Below are 26,281 nucleotides of genomic sequence, written 5' to 3'. Positions count from 1 at the left end.
CAAATAACCTCCAACCTTCCTCAAGGCTTGAGCTGTTGCTGCTAAAAGAATCAGGACAGAATGCACAAAGAGACCTGTGGTAAGACTTGATGAAGACTAACATCTCCTGATGGCAATAAAAACAGCTGGCTCGTGATTAAGCCCCTGACAAAGGGTGAGGCTTTTTTTCCCGCTCGAAAATCGTTGGCTGTATTTGATGCTCCTAACCATTAAAGAATAGGTAAACCCAACATTTTATATTCCTGATACGTGCCTGCTGTACCATGTACTTGTATGAAAAAGTATCCTGTTTTCTTTGTATTGCTTTCTTTGAGTGAAATATCTGGTGTTCCTGACAGTCCTTCTGCTTTCCTACTAAAAACTGACTACAGTAGGCATAAAAGAACCGCGTGGTCAGTTCTCTAGCTGTGCTGGGAACTCCTGCTCCCCTCCAGTGATCAGACTTGTCCTGACACATGCAGACATTCACTGGGAAGTTCAGTGTGCTGCTGTTTCTCCTCCCCCACCTCAGTGTTCTCATCTGCATAAGGAGTGTCATGTACCTGTTTGGAGTGACGAGGTCAGCCTCTCTTGTATCCCCGACCCTGGTCCCGCTGAGATTGGAGACAGGAGAAACCAAGGGACAGGAGGAACACGAGTGCCTGCAGATGTAGCCCTGGAAGCCTGAAGCAGACAATGTGACTCTTGGGAGGCAGAAAGTCACAGCAAGTCGCTGGAATAAAGATGCAGGTACCCGGGTTGCAGAGTAGAGCCAAACAGGAGCGTAGTCAGGCGGATAGCTGGGTGCAGCATTGAGGCATTAATGCTCACCAGGGCAGGACTTAGGGTGGTGGGGGCCCCTGGGCTTAATAATCAAAGGGGCCCCCTGGAGCAGAGAAGCGGGGGGGTGGGTTGGTACCATTGACCGATCAAAGTTGTTGAGGGGGGGTGGGGTTGCTGGATCCACCCAACCGACTGACCTATCAAAGATCAAAGTTGTTGTCCCCAGGGGGGGGGGGGGCAGTGCGCGACCAACGACTGATCATACTTGTTGAGCGCGGGGGGGGCTGGCTGGCCGCTGGACAGGCTTCTTACCTCTTTCCAGGGCCGCCTTGAGTAATTTTGGGGCCCTTTACACAGCATCGAAGTTGTTGCAGGGGGGGGGGCTGCCGAGAATTTCATCCATCCGCCGAAGTTCTTGAGCAGGGGGGTGCCGAGGATTACATACATCCGCCAAAGTTGTTGAGCGGGGGGGTCGAAATTGCCACGAACGGGGGTTAATGCCGCAAAATTGCGGGAGGGGATTGCCGCAAAATTGCGGGAGGGGGTTGCTGCGATTGCCACGAACGGGGGTTGCCGCGATTGAGCCCGGGGCCCCCTATTGGATGGGGCCCATGGGCTTGAGCCCAGTCAATCCCAATGATAAGTCCGGTCCTGATGCTCACCCTCTTTGCTGCTGCTGCACATATGCGTCATATGGGCACCAAGAGGTTAATGAACTTCTATGGATGAACTGAGTTACAGAGATTCCCATATATTCCCATACAAATATTTCTGTTTGTGGATTGATCATTTGTAGGAGGGAAATAATGAATGGGCTTTGTAGAACTCATCCACACCATGGAGCGTAGCCTTGCAGACCATGCTCCTAGCTTCATGCACACTCTTGCATTTATTAGCGGTTGGGTTAATTTAGCTTTCTCCTTTACTGAACTCTACATACTGTCTCATGACCCCAAACTAATGTATGCAAGCTCAGCAAAGCGTTTCCAATCCGCCTTCCTGCCTCTTGTCCGACAATCTTGTACTGTTCTAGCCCCGAGCTGCCTCTTGGTAATTAAATAACGCGTAATGGTGTGTTCTCCTTCCATGTTCACTCCTTGAGCACAGCGGGGCCGGTGAGGGAATAGCATCATGTGTGAGGCTTGTGACCAAAGTAAACGTTGTTTATTACAATTTATTACTTCAGTAAAGCCTGAGTTAGGCCGAGTACACATAGTAGGATCGTCCAGAGGACAACGGTCTGAAGGACCGTTTTCATCAGTCCAAACCAATCGTGTGTAGGCCCCATAGGTTATTTAACCTTCGGTCAAAAAAATGAGAACTTGCTTTAAAATTGAACCGATCGACGCCTAACCGATAGGTCAAAACCGATCGTTAGTATGCAAAAGCATTGGTTAAAAATCCATGCATGCTCAGAATCAAGTCGACGCATGCTTGGAAGCATTGAACTTTGTTTTTTTCAGCACGTCATTGTGCTTTAGGTCACCACGTTCTGACACAATCGGTTAATTAACCGATGGTGTGTAGGCGCGACGGGCCATCAGTCAGCTTCATCGGTTAACCGATGACAACGGTCCTTCGGATCGTTGTCATCGGATGGACTGATTGTGTATACGAGGCTTTAGCCTAAACCCTCTTAGCTGTCCTGGTAATTAAAAGTAAACCTGCTAATGCCTTGTACACACGGTCGGACTTTTGACCATGCAAGAGTCCATGGGAAGTCCGACGGAAAGAAAGAGAACAGGTTCTCTATCTAAGGTCCGTAGGACTTCCGAAAAAAAAAAGTCAGATGGAGGCTAGACACGGCCGGACATTCCTAGAAAAAAAGACCGTTTGACTTTTTTTCTCAGAATATCCGGCAGTGTGTACGAGGCATAAGAGTCCCAGATACAACTTTATTCCAATAAAGGTCAGAGGGACAATCCAAAAATGAGACTGTGTGTTTTGGGGGCCCAAGAGTGCCCCCCTTTTTTAGGGGGAAGAAAGAAGATTTCCATATCAATCTAGCTTGGACGTGTTGGATACTTTTTGGATTGTCCCCTTGACTTTTTCATCGGTCCAAACCGATCGTGTGTGGGCCCCATCGGTCAGTTAACCTTCGGTCAAAAAATGTAGAACTTGCTTTAAAATTGAACCGATGGACGCCTAACCGATAGGTCAAAACCGATCGTTAGTATGCAAAAGCATCGGTTAAAAAACCTGCACATGCTCAGAATCAAGTCAACGCATGCTTGGAAGCATTGAACTTCATTTTTTTCAGCACATCGTTGTGTTTTACGTCACCACGTTCTCACACGATCGGTTAATTAACCTATGGTGTGTAGGCACATCAGACCATCAGTCAGCTTCATCAGTTAACCGATGACAACGGTCCTTCGGTCCGTTGTCATCGGATGGACTGATCGTGTGTACGCGGCCTTAGCAGTGGTGTGGTGCTTCATTTTCAATTTTTTCTTACATTACACTACAAGCCAAGAAAACCGTGGAGATCCTTTGAAATGTAGAAGTGGCCTGTCGGGAACCATTTACATCAATATCAAAACTTTAAGATAGCAATACCCAGGGCTTTTATTTCCTCTTTTCCAGTCAACCCTTGTCTCTGCCCCCTACCCACCTCCATGCACTATGCCATGGTTCCACAACCCCGTACCACCCATTTTAGAGAAAGCAGAACCAAGTATCATTTTGTGGTGCCAAGTACGGTAATTTGTATGGAATGTGTAAATAAAATAAAAAATCAGTCAAATAGATCCCCTGCAGCCATCAACAATAAATTCCCCCGAGCAACAATAGACTCCCACCAGTAACAACAGATCTCCCATAAGCAGGCATCAGTAGACCTCTCCCGCAACAGTAGATCCCTCCCAGCAGCAATTGACCCCCCCACCCAGCAACAATAGATCAACCAACAGCAACAACAGACCCCCCCCTGTGAAATAGATCCCCAAGAGCCAGCATCAAAAGACCTTCCAGTACACCCCATCACCCTTTGCCATTGCCGAAACTGCGTTCCCTTGAGTTCCTGCTGAAAAAAAGACCGGGCAATACCACTGAGATAACTGTACAGGTCTAGTACTATTTTTCTACTTTCCTTGACTGTTAGTTAAAGGGCAAGTAGACATTCATACCATTCCCCAACCAGGGGATCCTCTATAAAATTGTGAAGAAGGTAAATGTCAATTGAAAGAGGGATCCAACATGGGATGAAGGGAGTAGGCGGAAGGGAGCAGTGGTGTAAACGATAGAGTTTATACATATATATATATATATATATATATATATATATATATATATATATATATATATATATATATTTATTTATTTATTTATTTATTTATTTATTTATTTATTTATTAAATAAATAAATAAATGAATACATACCTGGATTTATTTTTTGCATTTTCCATTACATCCAATGGTGCCCCTCCACAACTGAGCATAGACCTGGAAGCTTGCATCTTATATGAGCTTCAAACATTTTGACCCTGATATACTCCATACTTGAAACGTGTGTAACAACGTCCATACAAATGTTCAAATAAAAGCCCCGAAAAATTATCAAATATGCTCAGCTCACGCCATGACTAAGCACTGACGCCAGTGCGAAACGTTGGCCATACTGATTTTTGTGGGCTTGCAGTGACTGTATGCACAGTTGAAAATAAAGACATCTCTTTTAAAGAAAATTTTGGAGTGCGGCTGTCCAGCTTTTGTTCTTTTGTTTTTTGCCATTACCGCATTGCCAGCACCCTGGTGGTTCAACAACCCCTGATCATCACGAGGCTCACCTGGAGCGGTGAGAATTCTGTCTCACGTGTGAATGGACCCTTAAGTTAACCTGTAATTCCGCGTACACACGATCGGAAAATCCGACAAGAAATCCGTGGATTTTTTTCAGACGGAATTCCGGCTCAAACTTGTGTTGCATACACACGGTCACACCAAATTTCGCCCGTAAAGAACGCGGTGGCGTACAACACTACGACGAGCCGAGAAAAATGAAGTTCAATGATTCTGAGCATGCGTTTACTTGATTCCGAGAATGCGTAGGATTTATATCTGTCGGAATTGCATACAGACGGAATTTCCTCCAAGAACTTTTCCCGAGAAACAGCTCTCAATTTTTTCTTGGCGGAAATTCCGACAGAAAAATTCTGATGGGGCCTACACACGGTCAGAATCTCCGACCAAAAGCTCACATCGGACTTTTCCTGTCGGAATATCCAATCGTGTGTACGCGGCATAATGATAGCATTTCTAATAAATCCTTTGTACTTCCCTTACTCACAGCCCTGTGTGTATTTTTTCCGTAGGAATCGGGTTCGCCTCGGTGGTGATTGTGTTTTTCTGTAACACCTACTACATTATGATCTTGACCTGGGGCGTTTACTACCTGGTGAAGTCATTCACATCAGTGCTGCCCTGGTCACACTGTAACAATACCTGGAACACCCCGGAATGCGTGGAGATATTTCGGCAAGGGGACTGCAGCAATGCTACCTCCAATTCCACCTATGGGAACCTGACCTGCGATGAACTGTCTGACAAGGTGTCTCCCATCACCGAATTCTGGGAGTAAGTACCCTTTTATCAACCTAGGAATAAAACAAATATTTGAACTTCTTTTAATGTAATGACATTCTGTTACGCTACCGTTCTACACAAGCTGGAAGCAGTCATTGGGTGCTAACCTGTTATTCATGACAGCACATTCTGTATATTGAAAAAAACAAAAAGACTCGTTTTGACCACCTGTTTTTTTCTGGCTTTCAATTAACCACTTGACCACTGGGCACTTAAATCCCCTTCCTAACCAGATCAATTTTCAGCTTTCGGTGCTCTCACAATTTGAATGACAATTACTATTTTCGTCCTTTTTTTCACACAAATAGAGCTTTCTTTTGGTGGTATTTGATCACCTCTGGGTTTTTTATTTCTTGCGCTATAAAAGAAAAAAGACTGAAAATTCTGTAAAAAAAAAAAATCTCGTTTCTGTCATATTAGCAGGTTATTTCTCACACACAGCATATGCATGCCACAAATTACACCCCAAACACATTCTGCTATTCCTCCCGAGTATGGCGATACCTCATGTGTCAGACTTTTACACAGCGTGGCCACATACAGAGGCCCAACATGCAGGGAGCACCTTCACATGTGTGAGACTTTTACACAGCGTGGCCACATACAGAGGCCCAACATGCAGGGAGCACCATCAGGCATTCTGAAGCACCCAGGCCAATTCTGACATTTCTCTCCTACATGTAAAAATCATCATTTATTTGCTAGAAAATTACATAGAACCCCAAAACACTATATATGACCCTCGAGAATACAATGGCGGCCATTACAACTTTTTATCTCGCACGGTATTTTCGCAGCAAGTTTTTCAATGCGTGTTTTAAAAAAAAAAGTTTTGTGCTTAAAAAAAAAAAAAAAACAGTATAGTTAGCCCAATGTTTTTGCATAATATGAAAGATGAAGTTACGCCGAGTAACTAGATACCCAACATGTCACCCTTCAAAATTGCACACGCTCGTGGAATGGCGCCAAACTTCGCTACTTAAAAATCCCCATAGGCGACGTATTGCAAGGTATTGGAGTATTGCAGGGTATTGCAGAGTATTGGGGGTATTGCAGAGTATTGGGGGTATTGCAGAGTATTGGGGGTATTGCAGAGTATTGAGGTATTGCAGAGTATTGGGGGTATTGCAGAGTATTGGGGGTATTGCAGAGTATTGAGGTATTGCAGAGTATTGGGGGTATTGCAGAGTATTGGGGGTATTGCAGAGTATTGGGGGTATTGCAGAGTATTGGGGGTATTGCAGAGTATTGGTGGTATTGCAGAGTATTGGGGGTATTGCAGAGAATTGGGGGTATTGCAGAGAATTGGGGGTATTGCAGAGTATTGAGGGTATTGCAGAGTATTGAGGGTATTGCAGAGTATTTAGGGTATTGCAGAGAATTGGGGGTATTGCAGAGAATTGGGGGTATTGCAGAGTATTGGGGGTATTGCAGAGTATTGGGGGTATTGCAGATTATTGGTGGTATTGCAGAGTATTGGTGGTATTGCAGAGTATTGAGGGTATTAGAGAGTATTGAGGGTATTGCAGAGAATTGAGGGTATTGCAGAGTATGGGGGGTATTGCAGAGTATTGAAGAGTATTGGTGTTATTGCAGAGTATTGCGCAGGGAGGGATGGCTGGATCTGTGACTGCATTTGTCACAGATCCAGCCCACAGTGCTGCTGCTGCTTCCGCTCTCTCCCCCCCTCTCCTCTCACACTGTACCGATCGGTACAGAGAGGGGAGGGAGGAACCGGCGTCATCACATGACGCCGGTTTGTTTACACGTGATCGCTCCATCATTTGACAGAGCGATCACGTGGTAAACGGCCGCTATCAGCGGCAATTTACCTTGATCCGTAATGCGCCGGGTCTTCTAGACCCGGCGCTCATGGATGATTCCGGGAGCGCGCCCCAGGGGGCGTGCGAGAGGAGGATTCTGGGAGGACGTCCCAGAACAACTCGACCGCGCTGTAGATGTGTTTTGTCTATAGCGCGGTGGGAAAGAGGTTAAAGGGTTTTCATACAAATATTTGGAAAAAAAATTCTATTAAGTTCAACCCATATATCTGTGAAGGTTTTCATTTATTAAAGGGGTTGTAAAGGTTTGTGTTTTATTTTCTAAATAGGTTCCTTTAAGCTAGTGCATTGCTGGTTCACTTACCTTTTCCTTCCATTTCCCTTCTAAATGTTTTTTTTTCTTTGTCTGAATTTCTCACTTCCTGTTTCTCCTCAGTAAGCTTGCATCATCCGAGCCGTTCTGGCTCTATTTTAGTCAACGTGCTCGCCCCCTCCCTTGGGACTTCATCCCTGCAGGGGGGGTTTGCGGTGAACACACAGGGATGTAGTCCCAAGGGAGGGGGCGAGCACATTGACTAACCCCCAGACAGAACGGCTCGGATGATGGGGGCAAGCTTACTGAGGAGGAACAGGAAGTGAGAAATTCGGACAAAGAAAAAAAATGTTTAGAAGGGAAATCGAAGGAAAAGGTAAGTGAACCAACAATGCACTAGCTTAAAGGAACCTATTTAGAAAGTATGGTGACACAGGAGTCCATTATTCAGTATGGCTGGATGCTTGTGGCTGATGATGCAGCAGGCAGAGCGGCAGAGCTGGGTAGACCAGAACTGTGGCAGGCTGGATCGCAGATGAAAGCAGGAACAGGTGCGATTCGCAGAGCAGAACTGCAGCAGACAGGAGGAGTAGATGCAGAGTCAGCCAGGCTGGGTCAGAAACGTTCTGGTGGATCAGGCAGAGCAGCAGGCAGAAGAGAAGTCCAAAAACAAGCCGGAGTCAGGGTATCAAGCAGACAGGGTTAGTGAAAGCAAGCCGGTGTAGTGTCACATTCCGCTCCCTATCACAGATTGCTCTGGAAGTGACGTTCCATCGCCGCCATCTTGCTACACCCCACACCATTGCACAGCATGGGCGTCCGCTGAAATTTTTTCAGAGGGGGGCGCTTCGGCAGCGGTGATACACAGTCGCATTTAACCCTTTCTTAAAACGCTAATGGGGGTTAAAAGCGTCCCGCTAGTGGCCGAATAGCGCAGCTAAAACGATGGTAAAGCGCCGCTTTTTAGTGGCGCTTTACCCATAACGCGGTCAGCTGGCAGTGTGAAATAGCTCTTGAGATAATTCAGCTTCACTCCATGCCCATATAAATATAGCCTAGAGAATGTACAGACCCCCCTTCAGCACAGACCCCCCTTCAGCACAGACCCCCCCATTCTGCACAGACCCCTACATTCAGCACAGATGGACCCCCCCTTCAGCACAGACCCCCCCATTCCACACAGGCCCCTCCATTCAGCACAGACCTCCCTTCAGCACAGACGGACCCCCCTCCCCCCATCCCATTCAGTACCTCAGATCAGCCATCAGCACAGCACAGGCACAGCAGGATCCCTCCCCCTGTGTACACATAAACACCGGAGGGGGAGGTGGCTTCACTCTGCTCGCTGTGCCTGTGTGACATCCGGGCCGAGACCGCTCAGACAGCCCACGGCCGCGAGACTCTTCAACACCTTCTCGATTTTCCAAGGGGGGTCAATTGCCCCCCCTTGCCCTATGGAGCGGATGCCCATGCATTTAGGATTTCTCTTTTTTCAAGAGACAACTTGGAAGCTAAAAGAAAACTGGATGGAAAATGTATTGATAAGTATCTAGTACAGAAACATACACAATTCATTCCATGGACTATTAACTATTTGCAGACTGTTCTTTCATGATTGCTGCTTTTATTGTACGCAATGGCTGCATCCACTGTGTTAGGGTGATGGATAAATCCTGCCTGCTTCAACAGCCTGCTTTGCTGCAAGCAAGACCATTTTGCAGTTGGATCCTGTAAGAATGAATTGTTTGGCTGCATATTGTAAGTTTTCCTCAAGGCATGCTCTATGTGAAACTGATATCATGCCTATTTCCAAGCACCATCCACCCTGCAAGTTTTTATTAACTTCTCTGCTGCAAAGGAGGAACTTCAGCCAAAACGTTTTTCTAGCGTTGGACAGAGTCTGGAAGGTTTAAAACCGCTGTCAGATTTGTATTGCTCTCTGTGTCCCCATCGGGGAGATCCCTACTTTTGACAGATGCCCCCATTTGGATATTTCTCCTCTTCATTGAACTTGGTAGACAATGGCCGCCACCACCAGGAGAATGAATCCAAAACAGGTCAACAGACAGCAACCAAAACCTGACAGAGGTATAAAACCTTTTCCACTCTCCCCAAAACTAGGGAAAATTTTTGAAAATCTGGCGAATTTGGGGGACCTTAAAGGTGCGAGTAAACACAAAAGATGTTTTAAAAGTATTTGAATATTTATTATACAGGGTGGGCCATTTATATGGATCCACCCAGGTGGGCCATTTATCTGGATACACCTTAATAAAATGGGAGTGGTTGGTGATATTAACTTCCTGTTTGTGGCACATTAGTATATGTAAGGGGGGGAAACTTTTCAAGATTGGTGGTGACCATGGCGGCCATTTTGAAGTCGGCCATTTTGAATCCAACTTTTGTTTTTGGTGTATCCATATAAATGGCCCACCCTGTACATCATTAAAATGTATTTGGTAAAATTAAGGGGTTTCTCAAACACATATATCACATTTCATGTGACAAATGATGCTTCCACTCAACATGTTTCGTCAATTTTTTTACACAGCTTCTTCAGGAGTATATGCATCAATCTGAAAAGCACCAAAAAATCATAAGAAATTGTAATGATTTTACATAATCAAACTTTTTTTTTTTTTACAAAACAATACATACATGATTATTTAATTATTTTATACAAAAATCAATTGTAAATAACATATTTCATTATATTGTTGCATCCAGCAGAACATTGGCAGATTCATGATCATTATATATATTTAATTTTGAAAACCTGTAAATATTTGATAATTGATACCCTTGTAAGTCTATACCTTATATAATTATGCTTAAATGATTTTGAGTATGGATGCATACATACTTAAGTACAATTTTGAATATCTCATATATAGCTTGGACCTTATACCCCCTCTGTGGTCGTCTATTCAGCTTTCCAGATTTTTTTACCGTATGGGTATCAATTATAATCAAATATTTACAGGTATGCCAAAATAAATATATATAACGATCATGAATCTGACAATGTTCTGCTGGATGCAACAATATAATGAATATGAATATATATATATATATATATATATATATATATATATATATATATATATATATATATATATATATATATATATATATATATATATATATATATAAAATATATATATTATTAGCTAGATTCAGAAACACTTGCGACGGCATATCACTAGATACGCCGTCGTAAGTCCGAATCCGCGCCGTCGTATCTTTAAGCGTATTCTCAAACTGAGATACGCTTAAATCTTGCTAAGATATGACCGGCGTAAGTCTCCTATGCCGTCGTATCTTAGTTGCATATTTACGCTGGCCGCTAGGGGCGTGTACGTGGATTTACGCAGAGAATATGCAAATGAGCAAGATACGCCTATTCACGAACGTACTTGCGCCCGATACGCTGTTTACGTAAGGCGTTTTTACGGCGTAAAGATAAACCACCAAAAGGATGGCGCAGCCCATGCAAGGTATAGGCGACAGAACAGTCGTCGTATTTTACGTTGTTTGCGTAAGCGTACGTGAATGGGGCTGGGCGTAGGTTACGTTCACGTCGACAGCAAGGAGTATTTGCAACGTGATTTTGAGCATGCGCCGTACCAACGGCCCTCATTTACATGGGGTCACGGGTATTTTACATGAAGAACGCCCCCTACCTGCCTAATTTGAATTAGGCGGGGTTACGCCGCCACATTTACGCTACGCCGCCGTAACTTAGGACGCAAGTTCTTTGTGAATACAGTACCTGCCTCTCTAAGTTACGGCGGCGTAGTGTATCTGAGATACACTACGCCCGGACAAACTGAAGCCAGTCTTTCTGAATCTGGCTATATATGTGTGTATATATATATATATATATATATATATATATATATATATATATATATATATATATATATATATATATACATACATACATACATACATACATACATACTCTGTGTATAAAATAATTAAATAATTATGTATGTAATGTTTTGTAAAAAAAAGTTTGATTATGTAAAAGCAGTACAAATTTCTTATGGATTTTTTACTGCTTTTTTAGATTGATGCATATACTCCTGAAGAAGCTGTGTAACAAATTTGGCGAAACATGTTGAGTGGAAGCATCAATTGTCACATGAAATGTGATATATGTGTTTGTTGAAACCCATTAATTTTACCAAATTTAATTTAATGATGTATAATAAATATTCAAATACTTTTTAAACTTTTTTTTGTGTTTACTCGCACCTTTAAAGTCCCCCAAATTCTCCATATTTTCTTTATTCAATATTGGGATGTGGTGCCATTTTGCCCATTCTTTATCTAGAACTAAATAGTAGTGATAGGGGAAAAAAAAGGTTTTGTCTGAAGTTCTACTTTAATAAATCTCTGGTGGCAGTTTGCAAGTAGATGGTTGGTTCAGAGGAGGACAGAGATGAGGCATAAAATGAGAGGAATAGAGAGTAAAGGACAGTTTCTGGTTGTCCCTCGGAAGGTCTTACAGATATTTATGATACAGTGACTAGGCTGGGCTGATGGAAAGTGTGTTATCTGTGAAATTGGGAAGAAAAAAATCAATCGGAGAATCAGTGTAGTGAGCTAGAGGGAAGAATGGGCTTCATTTATCAATATGTCGTAAGAGAAAACCAGGACAACTTGATGAGCCATGTTCAAAATATTGAAGAACAAAGTCTATAAACCCTTTAGTCCTAGCCAATGCGTGAATGTTTAGATACAATTACATATCCCAGCATGCCCTGTCAGGGAACGCACATGGATCTGGTCAACCTGAATCTTTTTTAGCTGCTGAAGCTGTGGTAGCCATGATACACGATGCATCGCTCCTTACCGTCCATCATTTGGATCAAAATCCTCTCTCCTTCTCAATTGTACCACTTTTTGGTCTGATGTATGGACCTCTATAAAAATGTACTCAAAAGCCAAGAACATTTTTATTTTATTTTAGATTTTAGAGTAGGGAGTTGTTATATCTGAAATCCAACCAGGAAGAGCATAGCATCCCTATGAAGAAATGGCTGCCAGTTGTGTTTCCTCTTGTGTGTAGTGCACAGAAGTAGCGCAGTGACATGCTTAGATCATGCTTCCTTCTGTGGGTGGGAGAAGGTGGTTGCCTGTTAGTGTCCTTGGTTGCTAGGATGCAGGCAGCACCTGCCACCAAGCAATCAGTGTTGCTAGGGTGCAAGCAGCTCCTGCCTTTATAACACAGAAGGGTTTTTGCTACTTGGCATCCTCAGTTCCTGCCTAAGTTTCTAGGACACAGGTGGCTCTTGTCTCTTAGGGTCCTTTGTTGCTGGGATGCAGGCTGCTCCCTTTGCCAAGCATTCAAGGGTGCCAAGATGCAGGAGGCTCCTACCACCTTGTGCCCTAGGTTGTTAAGGTTTCTGCTTTTTAGCATTCTCAGCTGCTTGAATGCAGGTGACTCCTGCCACCTGGCATCCTAGGTTGCTAGGGTGCAGGATACTCCTGCCTCTAACCAACCTCAGTAGCTAAAACGCAAACAACCCCTGCCACCTAGCATAGCATCCTTGGTATTCAGGACCAATAGAGTACATTTATGCTAAATGTTGTATGCACCAGGACCGAGGATACCAATTTTTCTTATTTTTTTTAATGCATACATACGTGAATACTGCTTCATATTACAAATCTGTGCACAGATTGCATGGGCCCATATAGCATAACATACAGCCGCATTCAGATCATAATAAATGTACGCATTGCAGATCTGAACATAGCATATTGTTCACAAGCCATTATACTGCACTAAATCTTTCATATAAGCAATTAATAGCATTTGTGTTTTTGAAAAGCCAGTATAAGGGAAAAGTAGTGGGGAACCCCCCCCCCCCCCCAAAAAAAAAGAACACGTGTGGGTCCAACAGATAAAATAGTGACCAAAGTTACTTGTATTAGCAGTGTTAATAATATGCAACCCATTGCTTCACACCATTCCCATGACTTCTTTTCATCTGTCATACATGTATTGATTATTATCAATACATGTATGACAGATGAAAAGAAGGCATAAAAAATTGAATTATTTATTTCTAGGGCTAAAATTTATAATTTTAAGTTATGTCTTGAGGCCAAAACATCTGATAAGACTAGGTCTTGCATAAACGCCTCTCCTGGGGGCAATATGATATGTATGTGGGCAAAAATAAGGAGGTTGTGTGTAAACAAATATAGTGCCTACCCCAGAGGGTCTGCTGAGAATGTGCCCAGATCTCCCTTGCCAGTACAGAGGCTACTATTCCCACATCGACAATACAGGCTCAGTCTAGGATCATTGGGAGTAGAAAAGGTCTCAACGTCAGTGGGACACAGATAATGCCCCATCCCCTGTTTCAGTGGGAGTAATTGTGCCCCATCATTGGTGTCAGTGGGAGGAATTGTCCTCGATCGTTGGAGTCACTGGGAGGAATTGAGTCCCTTCGTTGGAGTCACTGGGAGGAATTGAGTCCCTTCATTGGTGTCAGTGGGAGGATCAATGCCTCATTGTTGGTATCAGTGGATAAAACAGTGCCCCAAGAGCCGAATAAAGGCAAGCAAAGTATCTGGCCCCCGGGTCGCAGTTTTGAAACCACTGGTCTAGGGGATGCCTTTTTAGAATTTATTGCTGAAGAGCTCGAAACAGGAGAGGGGCTTAGAATACTCCAAAGTATTAAGAGCATCAATAGGAGGGCAATCTTCACACTAAATCCTCATAACTGCAGTCACACATGAAAGTCCCCAACCGGGTCTTATTCACAGTATCTCAGGAGCTGACCACCATCCAGATTCCACCAGGAGATCCTCGTTGCGCTGGATAAAAAGATCCTTCTCCAGACCAGGACTTCAGACAGTGCCTTCATGCACTAATCTATTCCAAGTCTTCCCTGGGCCCAGACTGTAGCAAAAAAAATAAAAAAACTTCTTAAGCATTTTTCTCCAGGCTCTTAACCCAGCTCCTACTAAATCCCAGACTGCAATTTCTGGTCTTAATAACAAACTTTCTAGGAGCAGCAGCCCCAGGAGAACTGGAATCCTCCCTGGAGAGGAAAGAACACTCTGCAAAGGCCTCCCAAACATTTATCACCTCCCTAGCCACCTTCTGGATGTCTTCTTTCAGGAATTGGCTGGGGAATGATAAATATTAATACTGGTCATTAGACTCTCCCTGCTCTATATTCCGGAAGCTTCTTCCAAGAAGCAGGTTGGAGGAATCAAACACCCACCTTTGGAATACCTGACCAGACAAAAGCAATAGATCACTGCTCTACTTACTACAGTGAAGGCAAAAACTAAATTTAACTTCATAGCCTAACTAGAGGAGAGTGCTCTACAAGTCGGTAATAAATGCTCTGTAGCATTTCTTTAAAAATTTTAATTTTCTTTACCCCAAATGCTCCGAGGTTTACATGAGGCCTAACAACTATCCTGGATTAGCTGGGACATGCATTACTATCTAATGTCCTACTATGCTGTGTGATTATTCACACGACTTACAACCCTCAATGAAAAGACCTCAGCCATGAAGGCTGTACATGAATCCCAAATAAGCCATGAAAGTGTAGAAATTAAGTCTTCTCCAGGTCAGTCATATACATTGCAACCTCATTGCAGAGTTCCACCTCCAGCGGTTTTATTAAGACCAGAACTAGGACAACGTCCACTTGCACTCAAGTCCATAGTTTCCCCCCATACTAAGACAGATGAAGCTTGCATGTCTGCAGCCCACTGGCCTCCAGCGCCAAGATTACCATCTGCTGGGCCAAGGAAAACAAAATGGAATGGGGTGTTGCATAGTAAAACTAGGGCAATTTAGTCATAATAAGCGTAGTTAACCAAAGCCAGGTCTTCAGAAAAAAAAAACACTTGTGGGTCCAACCAATCATCTTTCTGCATTTTTATTTTTTTGTGGTCCACATAAATGGGGATGTGGCAAGGCTGCCAACATGCTATGTGCTAAAAGGTGCCCCTCATCTGGGACTCCAAAGCAATACACATTGTCCTACCAAATTTTACCTTGTGATATAAAGATAAAATAGTGAACAGTTACTTATAAAAAAATATGCAAGCCACTGCTTCACACTGTTCCCATTACTTCTCTGCATCTGTCATACATGTATTGATACATGAAAAATAGAGAGATATTTATTTCTAGGGCTATCATTTGTATCGCTCAGGGTATGTCTTGCAGCCAAGGCATCTGGTAGGATCAGGACTTGCTTAAACACCTCTCCTGGGGACAATATGCTATGTACATACGTGGTATAACAGAAAGCGGCTGTGTGTAAGCAACAAATAACATGCTATGTTGGTCATAAATCATTTGTAGCATCTATTTTTAAGTTCATGTTTTTCTTTACCGAAAATGCTCTGAGGTTTACGCAAGTCCCTGACAGTCAACTGTCCTTGATTAACTTGGTTATGCCTATGCCTTATTATTGAACATCAGTCTATGCTCTGTGATTATCCATGCCGCCTACAATCCCCAATGAATCCCAGAGGCTGTACATGAATCCCATATAAGCTGTGAAAGTGTGGAAATTAAGTCTCCTTTAGGTCAGATATATACGTTGCAACCTCAATGCAGAGTTCCACCTCCAGCGATTTTATTAAAACTAGAACTGGTATGAGGTCCACTTGAACCCAAGGCCATAATTTTACCCCGTACTGAGACAGATAAAGCTTGAATGTCTGCAGTCCAACTGGCCTCCAACCCCAAGATTATAACCTGTTGGGCCAAGTAAAACAAAATGGGATAGATTGTGGCATAATTAAGCCAGTGTGATGTAGTCATAAGCGTGATGAACCAGAGCCAGGTTTTCAAACACATTATAGTAATTCTGAGACGAGTAAGGAGTAGACATGTGCATTCGTTTTCGTCCGAATGCATTTTCGTCCGAATTTTGGGGATTTTCGCCTTAGTTTTAACAAACAATAACGAATGTGCAGGTTCCGAAACCCGAAAGATCCCACATAAAAAATGCTTTATTTTCGCTTTGTTGTAACAAAAGTTCGATATAGATAGAAGATTCGACATGACGTGTCTATTGAATCTGCGGTTGAATGTGCCTAACCTAACTCTATTAGTCCGAGGTTATTCGACATAGAGAGAAAAGATTCAACATTATAGAGACATGAAGATTTGACATAGAGAGAAAAGATTTGAAATAGAGAGAAAAGATTCAACATTATAGAGACATGAAGATTTGACATAGGGAGAAAAGAGTCGACATAGAGAGAAAAGATTCGACATTATAGAGACATGAAGATTTGACATTAAGAGAAAAGAGTCGACATAGAGAGAAAAGATTTGACATAGAGAGAAAAGAGTTGACATAGAGAGAAAAGAGTCGACATAGAGCGAAAAGAGTCAACGTTATAGAGACATAAAGACTCGACCTAGAGAGAACAGAGTCGACCTAGAGAGAACAGAGTCGACCTAGAGAGAACAGAGTCGACCTAGAGAGAACAGTCGACCTAGAGAGAACAGAGTCGACCTAGAGAGAACAGAGTCGACCTAGAGAGAACAGAGTCGACCTAGAGAGAACAGAGTCGACCTAGAGAGAACAGAGTCGACCTAGAGAGAACAGAGTCGACCTAGAGAGAACAGAGTCGACCTAGAGAGAACAGAGTCGACCTAGAGAGAAAAGAGTTGACCTAGAGAGAAAAGAGTCGACCTAGAGAAAAAAGATTTGACGTTATAGAGACATAAAGACTCGACATAGAGAGAAAAGATTCGACATAGAGAGAAAAGATTTGACATAGAGAGAAAAGATTCGACATAGAGAGAAAAGATTCGACATAGAGAGAAAAGATTCGACATAGAGAGAAAAGATTCGACATTATAGAGACATGAAGATTTGACATCGAGAGAAAAGAGTCGACATTATAGAGACATGAAGATTCGACAGAGTCGACCTAGAGAGAAAAGAGTCGACCTAGAGAGAAAAGAGTCGACCTAGAGAGAAAAGAGTCGACCTAGAGAGAAAAGAGTCGACCTAGAGAGAAAAGAGTCGACCTAGAGAGAAAAGAGTCGACATAGAGAAAAAAGATTTGACGTTATAGAGACATAAAGACTCGACATAGAGAGAAAAGATTCGACATAGAGAGAAAAGATTTGACATAGAGAGAAAAGATTCGACATTATAGAGACATGAAGATTTGACATAGAGAGAAAAGAGTCGACAATATAGAGACATGAAGATTCGATGAAGCAGCTAAAAACATACGATCGTCACGAGCGGACATTTATGGTCAAATGCTCCGCCCATAGTCTATAGAAGAATTCTAATATTGGTTGACTAGTAATAATAATTAATAAATATAAATGTTACTAGTCATAAAACATTACAATTCTTCTATAGCTTGTGGGTGGAGCATTCAACCGGAAATCCACGATTGCGGCGTCGTACAGTTTAGCTGCTTCGTCGAATCTTCTTAGAACATTCGACAGACGCCTTCAATTGACAGATTCAACCTTAATTCATTCGGATTTTCGGACAAATGCAGTTTTTTAATGAAACAAAATGAATAAAAACTAATTTCGGCAGTAACTAAATAAATGTGTTTTTCGGACGAAAACGAAATTCTGAAACAAAATATTTCAGTGTGCACATGTCTAGTAAGGAGTAGAGGCACTTTGGTGAAAAATATGTTGGTAGGGCTCTGGCCTCAGATCTGCATGACAATCATATATAATCCAAAGCTTGGAGGCTTCTCTCTGTCTGTCAAGGTGCTCTTGGACATCCCCCAGAGATCCACAACTCAAGATTTAGCCCAGTGAACATTTTACATTTGTTATTCATGATAAAGGTCAGAAAGAATAGCCTACTTTATGGGGGGCTCACAAATACCTCTTCAGCAGGCTTTTTATGGTTGCAATAATGTATTATAATACTGGACAGGTTTTTACAGTAAATGGAGATTATCTTCAGGTTCACTTCCCAAAATTACCTGACCAGTATTATAATACTTCATTGCCAGCATATAAGCCCTTATGAAGATCGATTTGTGAGACCTCCTGAAAGGCATTGGCTATAATTTCTGACCTTTTGTTCTAAATAATAAATGCTCACTGGAATAAATCTTGAGTTGTGGCTCTCCTGGGGATGTCCAGGAGCACCTAGGTTGACGAAGAGCAGCCTTCAAAGATTGCAATCGATATGATTCTCATGCGGTTCTAGGGCCAGCACCATACCAACACATTTTCACCAAAGAACCTCAATCCCCTGCTTAGGAGACCCTTGCCCCTCAGAGTTCTGGTGCTCTCGCTCTTTATAGAGACTTTAGGCAACTTCAACACAGGCTTTCATTACAAGATGTGTTCTTCCATTTGGGGAGTAAGATCAGATTATAACTCCTTTTAAGAATATTTTTTTTTCCAAAAAATTAGGTTTCTGGTACCAATTTTATTTTATGCACCACTATAAAAACAGCTATCACTTTGGCAGCCTGTCAGCTGAGCTCTGGGATACAGATCAGGCAGTTGCCACACAGACAGTAGAGCTTCAGTGTGTAAGTGGCGCTCTACCAGCGTAAAGGGCAGGGCTGAGTTGTCAGACTACTGCCATCCCCCACTGCACCAACGGCAAAGGCCTCTCTTGTCTCTGCATTGGGTTGGTACTGGCTGCCACTGAACCATAAATTCCAATCAGTTTTCCTGGCATTTTTATTAATATTTTTTTTTACTAGTAAAGGCGGCAATCAGCGATTTTTATCGGTACTGCGACCTTTTGGCGGACACTTCTTGACCATACTTCCCGGTCAAGAAGAATAGGGTTGACCTCCGAAAGCTTGTCCTAAAAATGTAACTGTTAGCGTAAATAAATAATTTGAGGTAATACTGCTTTAATGTTTCAAGTGCACTTATATAGACGGCTACAAGCCTTAAAGCATGCTACCATCATCAGTTAAAGACTTGATAGAAAACAGTCAGATTCTTACCGTGATTTTGCTACCTTTTATCTAGAACAATGCAAGCTGTATGTTGATGGATTGGTATGAGCAATGCAGGCATTTTTTTTTTCCTCCAGGTTTTCTGTTTGTGACCCATGATAAATTAAAATGAGATCACTTACAACTGTCAGGGCATGCTGGAATTTTGTAGTAGCGAGTTAATTCCATATTTCTTTAAGTGCACCTGTAAGATGGTAGGAGAGGTAGATGCTATTTTGTGTTTTTCCAATGATTAAAATTCATGTGTTGTTCTGTAATGTCATATACAAGATCTTCTCTAGTCCTGTGTGCCTCTATTGGGAACACGGGACTAGGTGAGGGGTGAAAGACTGAAATGTAATTTATCTTCTCACAAGATAAATTCCAATGCCAAGCTTTCTAGAATTCTACTTCCTTACAGATTCCACTGTTAAAACCAGAAAAGCTGGATAGTATGGGAGAGGGCTTACCCAACACAAGCATATGTATGAAAGATTTTTTAACCGCGTTATATTGTATATATTGTCTAAACTTGACTCTTTAATTAAGAGTCACCTCACTCACTGTCTTCCAGTCTCTAAATATGCACAACAGTATCAAACAGAGCCAAGTGGTTCTAGTTGGTGCTGTTATTTGGTACTGATATACACGTTTAGGATTTAGGAGACTACTGTGAAGGAGGTCAATGAAAAAGGTCTAAACAAAGGCACTGGACACAGACCCTTAAGCCCTGTACACACGACCAGGATTGCCGGTGGTATAAAGTCCGCCGGGAATGCCGACGGGAAAACCGAGAACCTGCTCAGTAACTTTCCCTGTGTCCACACGAGAGGTTTTCCCGTCGGGAAAACTGCGAGGAGAGCTTTGGCCGTGTGTATGCTCCCCATAGGAAAACTGCCGGGTTTAAAACCGCCGGGAATCCCGGCGGGAAAATAGAGAGCAGGTTGTCTATTTTTTCACCGGGATTCCCGGCAGTTTTCCTGCGAGGAAGCATACACACGGCCGGTTTTCCCAGCCAAAAGCTCTCTTGGAAGTTTTCCTGGCAAGAAAAACGGTTGTGTGTACGAGGCTTTAGCCAAAAAAATATATATATCTATTAACTGGGTTTTCTGGCTTGGGTTTGTCAGCCTTATACATATCTGGGGGTACCCAAGGAGGAAAGAGTCCCAAATTGAGAAGTCGATGTGTAGTTGAACCAATAAGAGTACCAAATGTCTCAAGAGTCCAAAGTTTTTATCTTATTTCCACAAATGTCAATCACATCCAATGACGTGTCACGCCGGTGGGCGGGGCCAAGTGATACAGCCGGCTGTATCACGGGAGCGCACCTGCAAGAAGTAACTGGGAGAGAGCAGGGAGAGAGCTTCCATTATGGGGGTTAGTTCTTGAGGGGAGGAGCCGAGGCAGCCCCTGAGGGACCCCAGAAGACTAGGATCGGGGCCACTGTGTGCAAAACGAGTTGCACAGTTTTTTTTAAGATGTTCAAATATATCTCCCAAAGACTTAAAGTGGAGGTTCACCCAAAAACTAAATTTTTAACATTAGATTGATGCTCATTTTGTCTAGGGGAATCGGGTGTTTTTTTTTAAATCGAAGCAGTACTTACCATTTTAGAGATAGATCTTCTCCGCCCCTTCCGGGTATGGGCTGCGGGACTGGGCGTTCCTATTTGATTGACAGGCTTCCGATGGTCGCATACATTGCATCACGATTTTCCAAAAGTAGCCGAACGTCGGTGCGCAGGCGCCGTATAGAGCCGCACCGACGTTCGGCTTCTTTCGGCTACTCGTGATGCGATGTATGTGACCGTCGGAAGCATGTCGGAAGCCTGTCAATCAAATAGGAACGCCCAGTCCCGAAGACCATACCCGGAAGCGGCGGAGAAGATCTATTTCTAAAACGGTAAGTACTGCTTCGATTTAAAAAAAAAAAACACCCGATTCCCCTTGACAAAATGAGCATCAATCTAATGTTAAAAAAAAAATTTCGGGTGAACTCCCGCTTTAATTCCTTTGGATGCCCAGATGCCTGGCAATGGAGGAAATGCGGTAGTTAGGGTTTCTCCATGAAGGGGTATATGGAGACCACCTATTGGATGATGTTTTGTAAAGAACGCTAGTTCTATTCCATGCCCTAATCATGGCTTTCATTGGACGTGTAAGGGAATAGGGAGCCCGACATCCCCTATATAATAGAGACTGCAGTGCCTAATTCTACCGCAGCAATAAAGTATAACTAAATGCAAAACTTTTTTTTAAGAACGCTTGTCAGTTTTTACTGCTGTCTATGCCCCCTTTAAGGAGATTCACCCTCGATATCTGTCCTGTTTACCATTGTCATTGAAAGTGAAATAAAATACCAAATTTTGGGTTGTCCCCAGAAAAGTAATAGAGGGGAAATCTTCCAATTGGCACACTAGTTCTGGTGACCTGGAGGTCCCCAAGGATTCCCATAATTTGCAGGGATTTCCTCTCACTTCCAGTTTGGCTATGGGACAGGAAGTGATGGGAAATCCCCACAATGGGACACAGATGGCGAAAAAAAATCTGACAGGGGTTAAAACCCTCTCTTACTCTATCCAAAATTAAAAAAAAAGGTTTGCTTATATTTCTACTTCAAGACAATTACGGGCGTGGAAAAGCTAAGAAGTATTAATAAGTTTTAAAGTAATAATAACAATTTGGAATGGCTAGTCTATGACTCTTGGATTAGTTTGGTGCTCTGAATAGAACTAGACAACAAGTGGACTTCCCAATTTATGTGACCCCTACTTCTTATGGAGACTCCCAGATATATGTATAGCTGCTGAACCCAAGCCAACAGGCACAAATAATAAAAAAATTCTGTTAGCCAAGGATTCGTGTCCAGTGCCGAGTTTATATGTTCTCATTGGCCTCTTACAGTTGTCTCCTAAATCCTGAGCTCAACCACAAGTGTAGGAGGTGGACAAGGCAGAAATTGTCACATGATAGGGTGAACTTTCACCTCTGACTCTGAGGCCCCGTACACACGTCCGAGAAACTCGACGGGCAAAACACATTGTTTTGCTCGTCGAGTTTCTTGTGAAGCCGCCGAGGATCTCGCCGAGCCAACTTTTCCCATTGACTAACGAGGAAATAGAGAACATGTTCTCTTTTTGGTCCGACGAGATCCTCGTCGGTTTCCTCGGCGAAAAGTGTACACACGACCGGTTTTCTCAGCAGAATATGTCTCCCATCGAGTTTCTGGCTGAATTCTGCCGAGAAACTCGGTCGTGTGTACGGGGCCTGAGACTAAAGCATCACCCTATATGGAGAGAAATAAAGATCTTTCATAGAAAACCCTGAACTATTTTAATGAAAAAAATTGAATGTTTAGAACCATATATAAGTCAATTGGTATGTTCGCTGAGACTTACAATGCCTTGAAAAAGTATTCATACCCCTTGACATTTTTCACATTTTGTCATGTTACAACCAAAAACATAAATGTATTTTACTCTTGTTTTTTTTTTTTTTGTGATAGACTCACACAAAGCGGCACATAATTGTGAAGTGGAAGGAAAATGATCAATTGTTTTAAAAAAGTTTTACAAATAAATATGTGAAAAGTGTTGTGTGCATTTGTATTCAGCCCCCTTTACTCTGGTACCCCTAACTAAAATGTAGTGGAACCAATTGCCTTCAGAAGTCATCTCATTAGTAAATATAGTCCACCTGTGTGTAATTTAATCTCAAGCTGTTCTGTGAAGCCCTCAGAGGTTTGCTAGAGAATCTTAGTGAATAAACAGCATCCTGAAGGCCAAGGAACACACCAGACAGGTCAGGGATAAAGTTGTGAAGAAGTTTAAATCAGGGTTAGGTTATAAAAAAAAATATCCCAAGCTTTTAACATCTCACAGAGCTCTGTTCAATTCATCATCCGAAAATGGAAAGAGTATGGCACAACTGCAAATCTACCAAGACATGGCCGTCCACCTAAACTGACAGGCCGGGCAAGGAGAGCATTCATCATCATCAGAGAAGCAGCCAAGAGGCCCATGGTAACTCTGGAGGAGCTGCAGAGATACACAGCTCAGGTGGGAGAATCTGTCCACAGGAAAACTATTAGTTGTACACTCCACAAATCTGCCCTTTATGGAAGAGTGACAAGAAGAAAGTCATAGTTGAAAGAAAGCCATAATAAGTCCCGTTTGCAGTTTGTGAGAAGCCATGTGGGGGGAACACAGCAAACATGTGGAAGAAGGTGCTCTGGTCACATGAGACCAAAATTGAACTTTTTGGCCTTAAAGCAAAACGATATGTGTGGCGAAAAACTAACCCTGCACATCACCCTGAACACACCATCCCCACTGTGAAACATGGTGGTGGCAGCATCATGTTGTGAGGATGCTTTTCTTCAGCAGGGACAAGGGAAGCTGGTCAGAGTTGATGGGAAGATGGATGGACCAAATACAGGGCAATCTTAAAAGAAAACCTGTTAGAGTCTGCAAAAGACTTGGGACTGGGGCGGAGGTTCACCTTCCAGCAGGACAACGACCCTAAACATACAGCCAGAGCTAAAATGGAATGGTTTAGATCAGGGATCTCCAAACTACGGCCCTCCAGCTGTTGCAGAACTATACATCCCATGAGGCATTGTAAAATTCGGACATTCACAGACATGAATAGGCATGATGGGAATTATAGTTCCTGAACAACTGGAGGGCCATAGTTTGGAGATCCCTGGTTTAGATCAAAGCATATTCATGTATTAGAATGGTCCAGTCAAAGTCCAGACCTAAATCCAATTGAAAATTTATGGCAAGACTTGAAAATTGCTGTTCACAGACGCTCTCCATCCAATCTGACAGAGCTTGAGATATTTTACAAAGAAGAATGGGCAAAAATGTCCCTCTCTAGATGTGCAAAGCTGGTAGAGACATCCCCAAAAAGACTTGCAGCTGTAATTGCAGAGGTTCTACAAAGTATTGACTTCGGGGGGCGCCATACAAATGTACCCCCCGCACTTTTCACAAATTTATTTGTAAAGAATCATTTTGAAAAGCATTTATCATTTTCCTTCCACTTCACAATTTTGTGCCACTTTGTGTTTGTCTATCACATAAAATCCCAATAAAATAAATTTACATTTTTAGTTGTAACATGACAAAATGTGGAACATTTTAAGGGGTGTGAATACTTTTTCAAGGCACCGTACTTCAGCCATCAGTAAGTGAATTTAAACATGCTTGTGACAGACCTAGATCAATGCTCAGACAAAAAGGGTAAATACGGTAGACTTAAAGGACCACTTGGTCTTTTTCTATCGTCACCCTTCTATGTTTCTATGTTACTCTATACCAGTGATGGCAAACCTTGGCACCCCAGATGTTTTGGAACTACATTTCCCATGATGCTCAGCTACACTGCAGAGTGCATGAGCATCATGGGAAATGTAGTTCCCAGAACATCTGGGGTGCCAAGGTTCGCCATCACTGCTCTATACCCTAAAAAACGAACATAGCACCTACCGTTCCCACCTACCATCTTTACAGTTTACGGGTGTACTTCAAGGTTGATATGAACAATCTTTGTAAGGTATATTTTTCCCCATGTATGTGAGATTCAAGAAATGCAGATATATTTATATATTTAACTGTAGTTACCCAATGTGATAGCGTACTTCACTTGCTGTGCTTTTGTCCGTTCTCTTGCTATGATGTTTTCTTGCAGTGCTGCGAGCGAGTGGCGGTGGTGGGGGAAGTGTGCCCATGCACTGCGCCCCAGCAAACCCGGGACAGGAGCGGATCATACGGCCTCTCGCTGGCAGCTGCAGGGTGGGATGGTCTTGTTAGCATGATTCTGAAACATGTGAGCCTGACAACAGCCTATCCCCTTTTATTATTATGACTATGTGTACTTTACCCCTTTTTTTTCTTCATATGTTGGTTTCTTGGTTATGTCATAAATTGGATATAGTTTTCTGAACATTAAATGTGTAGCCGATTTTCTATGTCATCTTATTATTTAAAAAAAAATAGTAATAGAAGTGGAAGAGTAAAGCCAACCTATAGCTCAAGTACATACAATTAGATACATGTCTACAATTAGATATAACATAAAAATAGCAGATAAAAAACATAAAATACATATATATATATATATATATATATATATATATATATATATATATATATATTTACATATATATAATATGTATTTATTAGATGCTTACCTTCAACATTTCCCATTTTCAAAAACTATTTTTTTATTGACTTGCAATGTGCCTCTTAACATACTAGAAAATGTGACTTCGTCGGAAGAGTCAATAGCCAAGCACAGCCCCCTTCTTCATAACACGCTCTGTCAACAACCTTAGCAAAGGTAAATGTCAACTAGTTACTTAACTAAATTACATATAAATAACATTACTGCCCCTCTCATAGCTCCTGCAGTTTTGGTCCAGCCAAGCGCAATAAAGAACTATCCTGGGCAATTGTCTGCTGTTTATTAAAGAGGTTGTAAACCTTGGGAGAAAAAAAAACCTGCAAGACAAAGGCATAACGAGCTAGTATGCATCGCATACTAGCTCAATATGAAATACTTACCTCAGAATGATGCCCTTGATCAACGTCGGCCCTCCGAGTACAGCGCAGACCTCTTCCACCAGAGTTACTTCCGGGTTTGCGGCTCCAGCGCTGTGATTGGCCGGAGCCATGCATTCTCCCGGAACGACTCCTGAAGTAACGGCATAGTTGAACCGTTTCTTTAGTGGCACTTACCTGAAATCGAAGCCCCCGAAGCGCTGCTCGTTCCCCTCCCCCGCCATGTCCCCTCTGTGTTTCTTCCTGCTTTCGCCGCTCCCGTGCTGTGCCGGAGCGTCGATGACGTCACTCCCGCGAATGCGCGCGGGACCAGCAGAT

General features: G+C 42.7%; 1 protein-coding gene across 1 annotated transcript in view; it reads left to right on the top strand.

Moving 5' to 3' along the window:
* Positions 1-26,281, top strand: part of SLC6A8 (solute carrier family 6 member 8) — a 130,656-nt gene that overhangs the window by 37,693 nt on the left and 66,682 nt on the right. Inside the window, exon 3 of the mRNA XM_040322877.1 lies at positions 5,076-5,337. Coding sequence (XP_040178811.1) covers positions 5,076-5,337 — 262 coding nt within the window. The remainder of the gene's footprint in view (positions 1-5,075; positions 5,338-26,281) is intronic.

Source organism: Rana temporaria, chromosome 9 (genome assembly GCF_905171775.1).
Source record: "Rana temporaria chromosome 9, aRanTem1.1, whole genome shotgun sequence".
Classification (NCBI taxonomy): Eukaryota; Metazoa; Chordata; class Amphibia; order Anura; family Ranidae; genus Rana; species Rana temporaria.
Note: the sequence above shows the minus strand (reverse complement) of the source record. Positions and strands in the feature narration are given on the sequence as shown.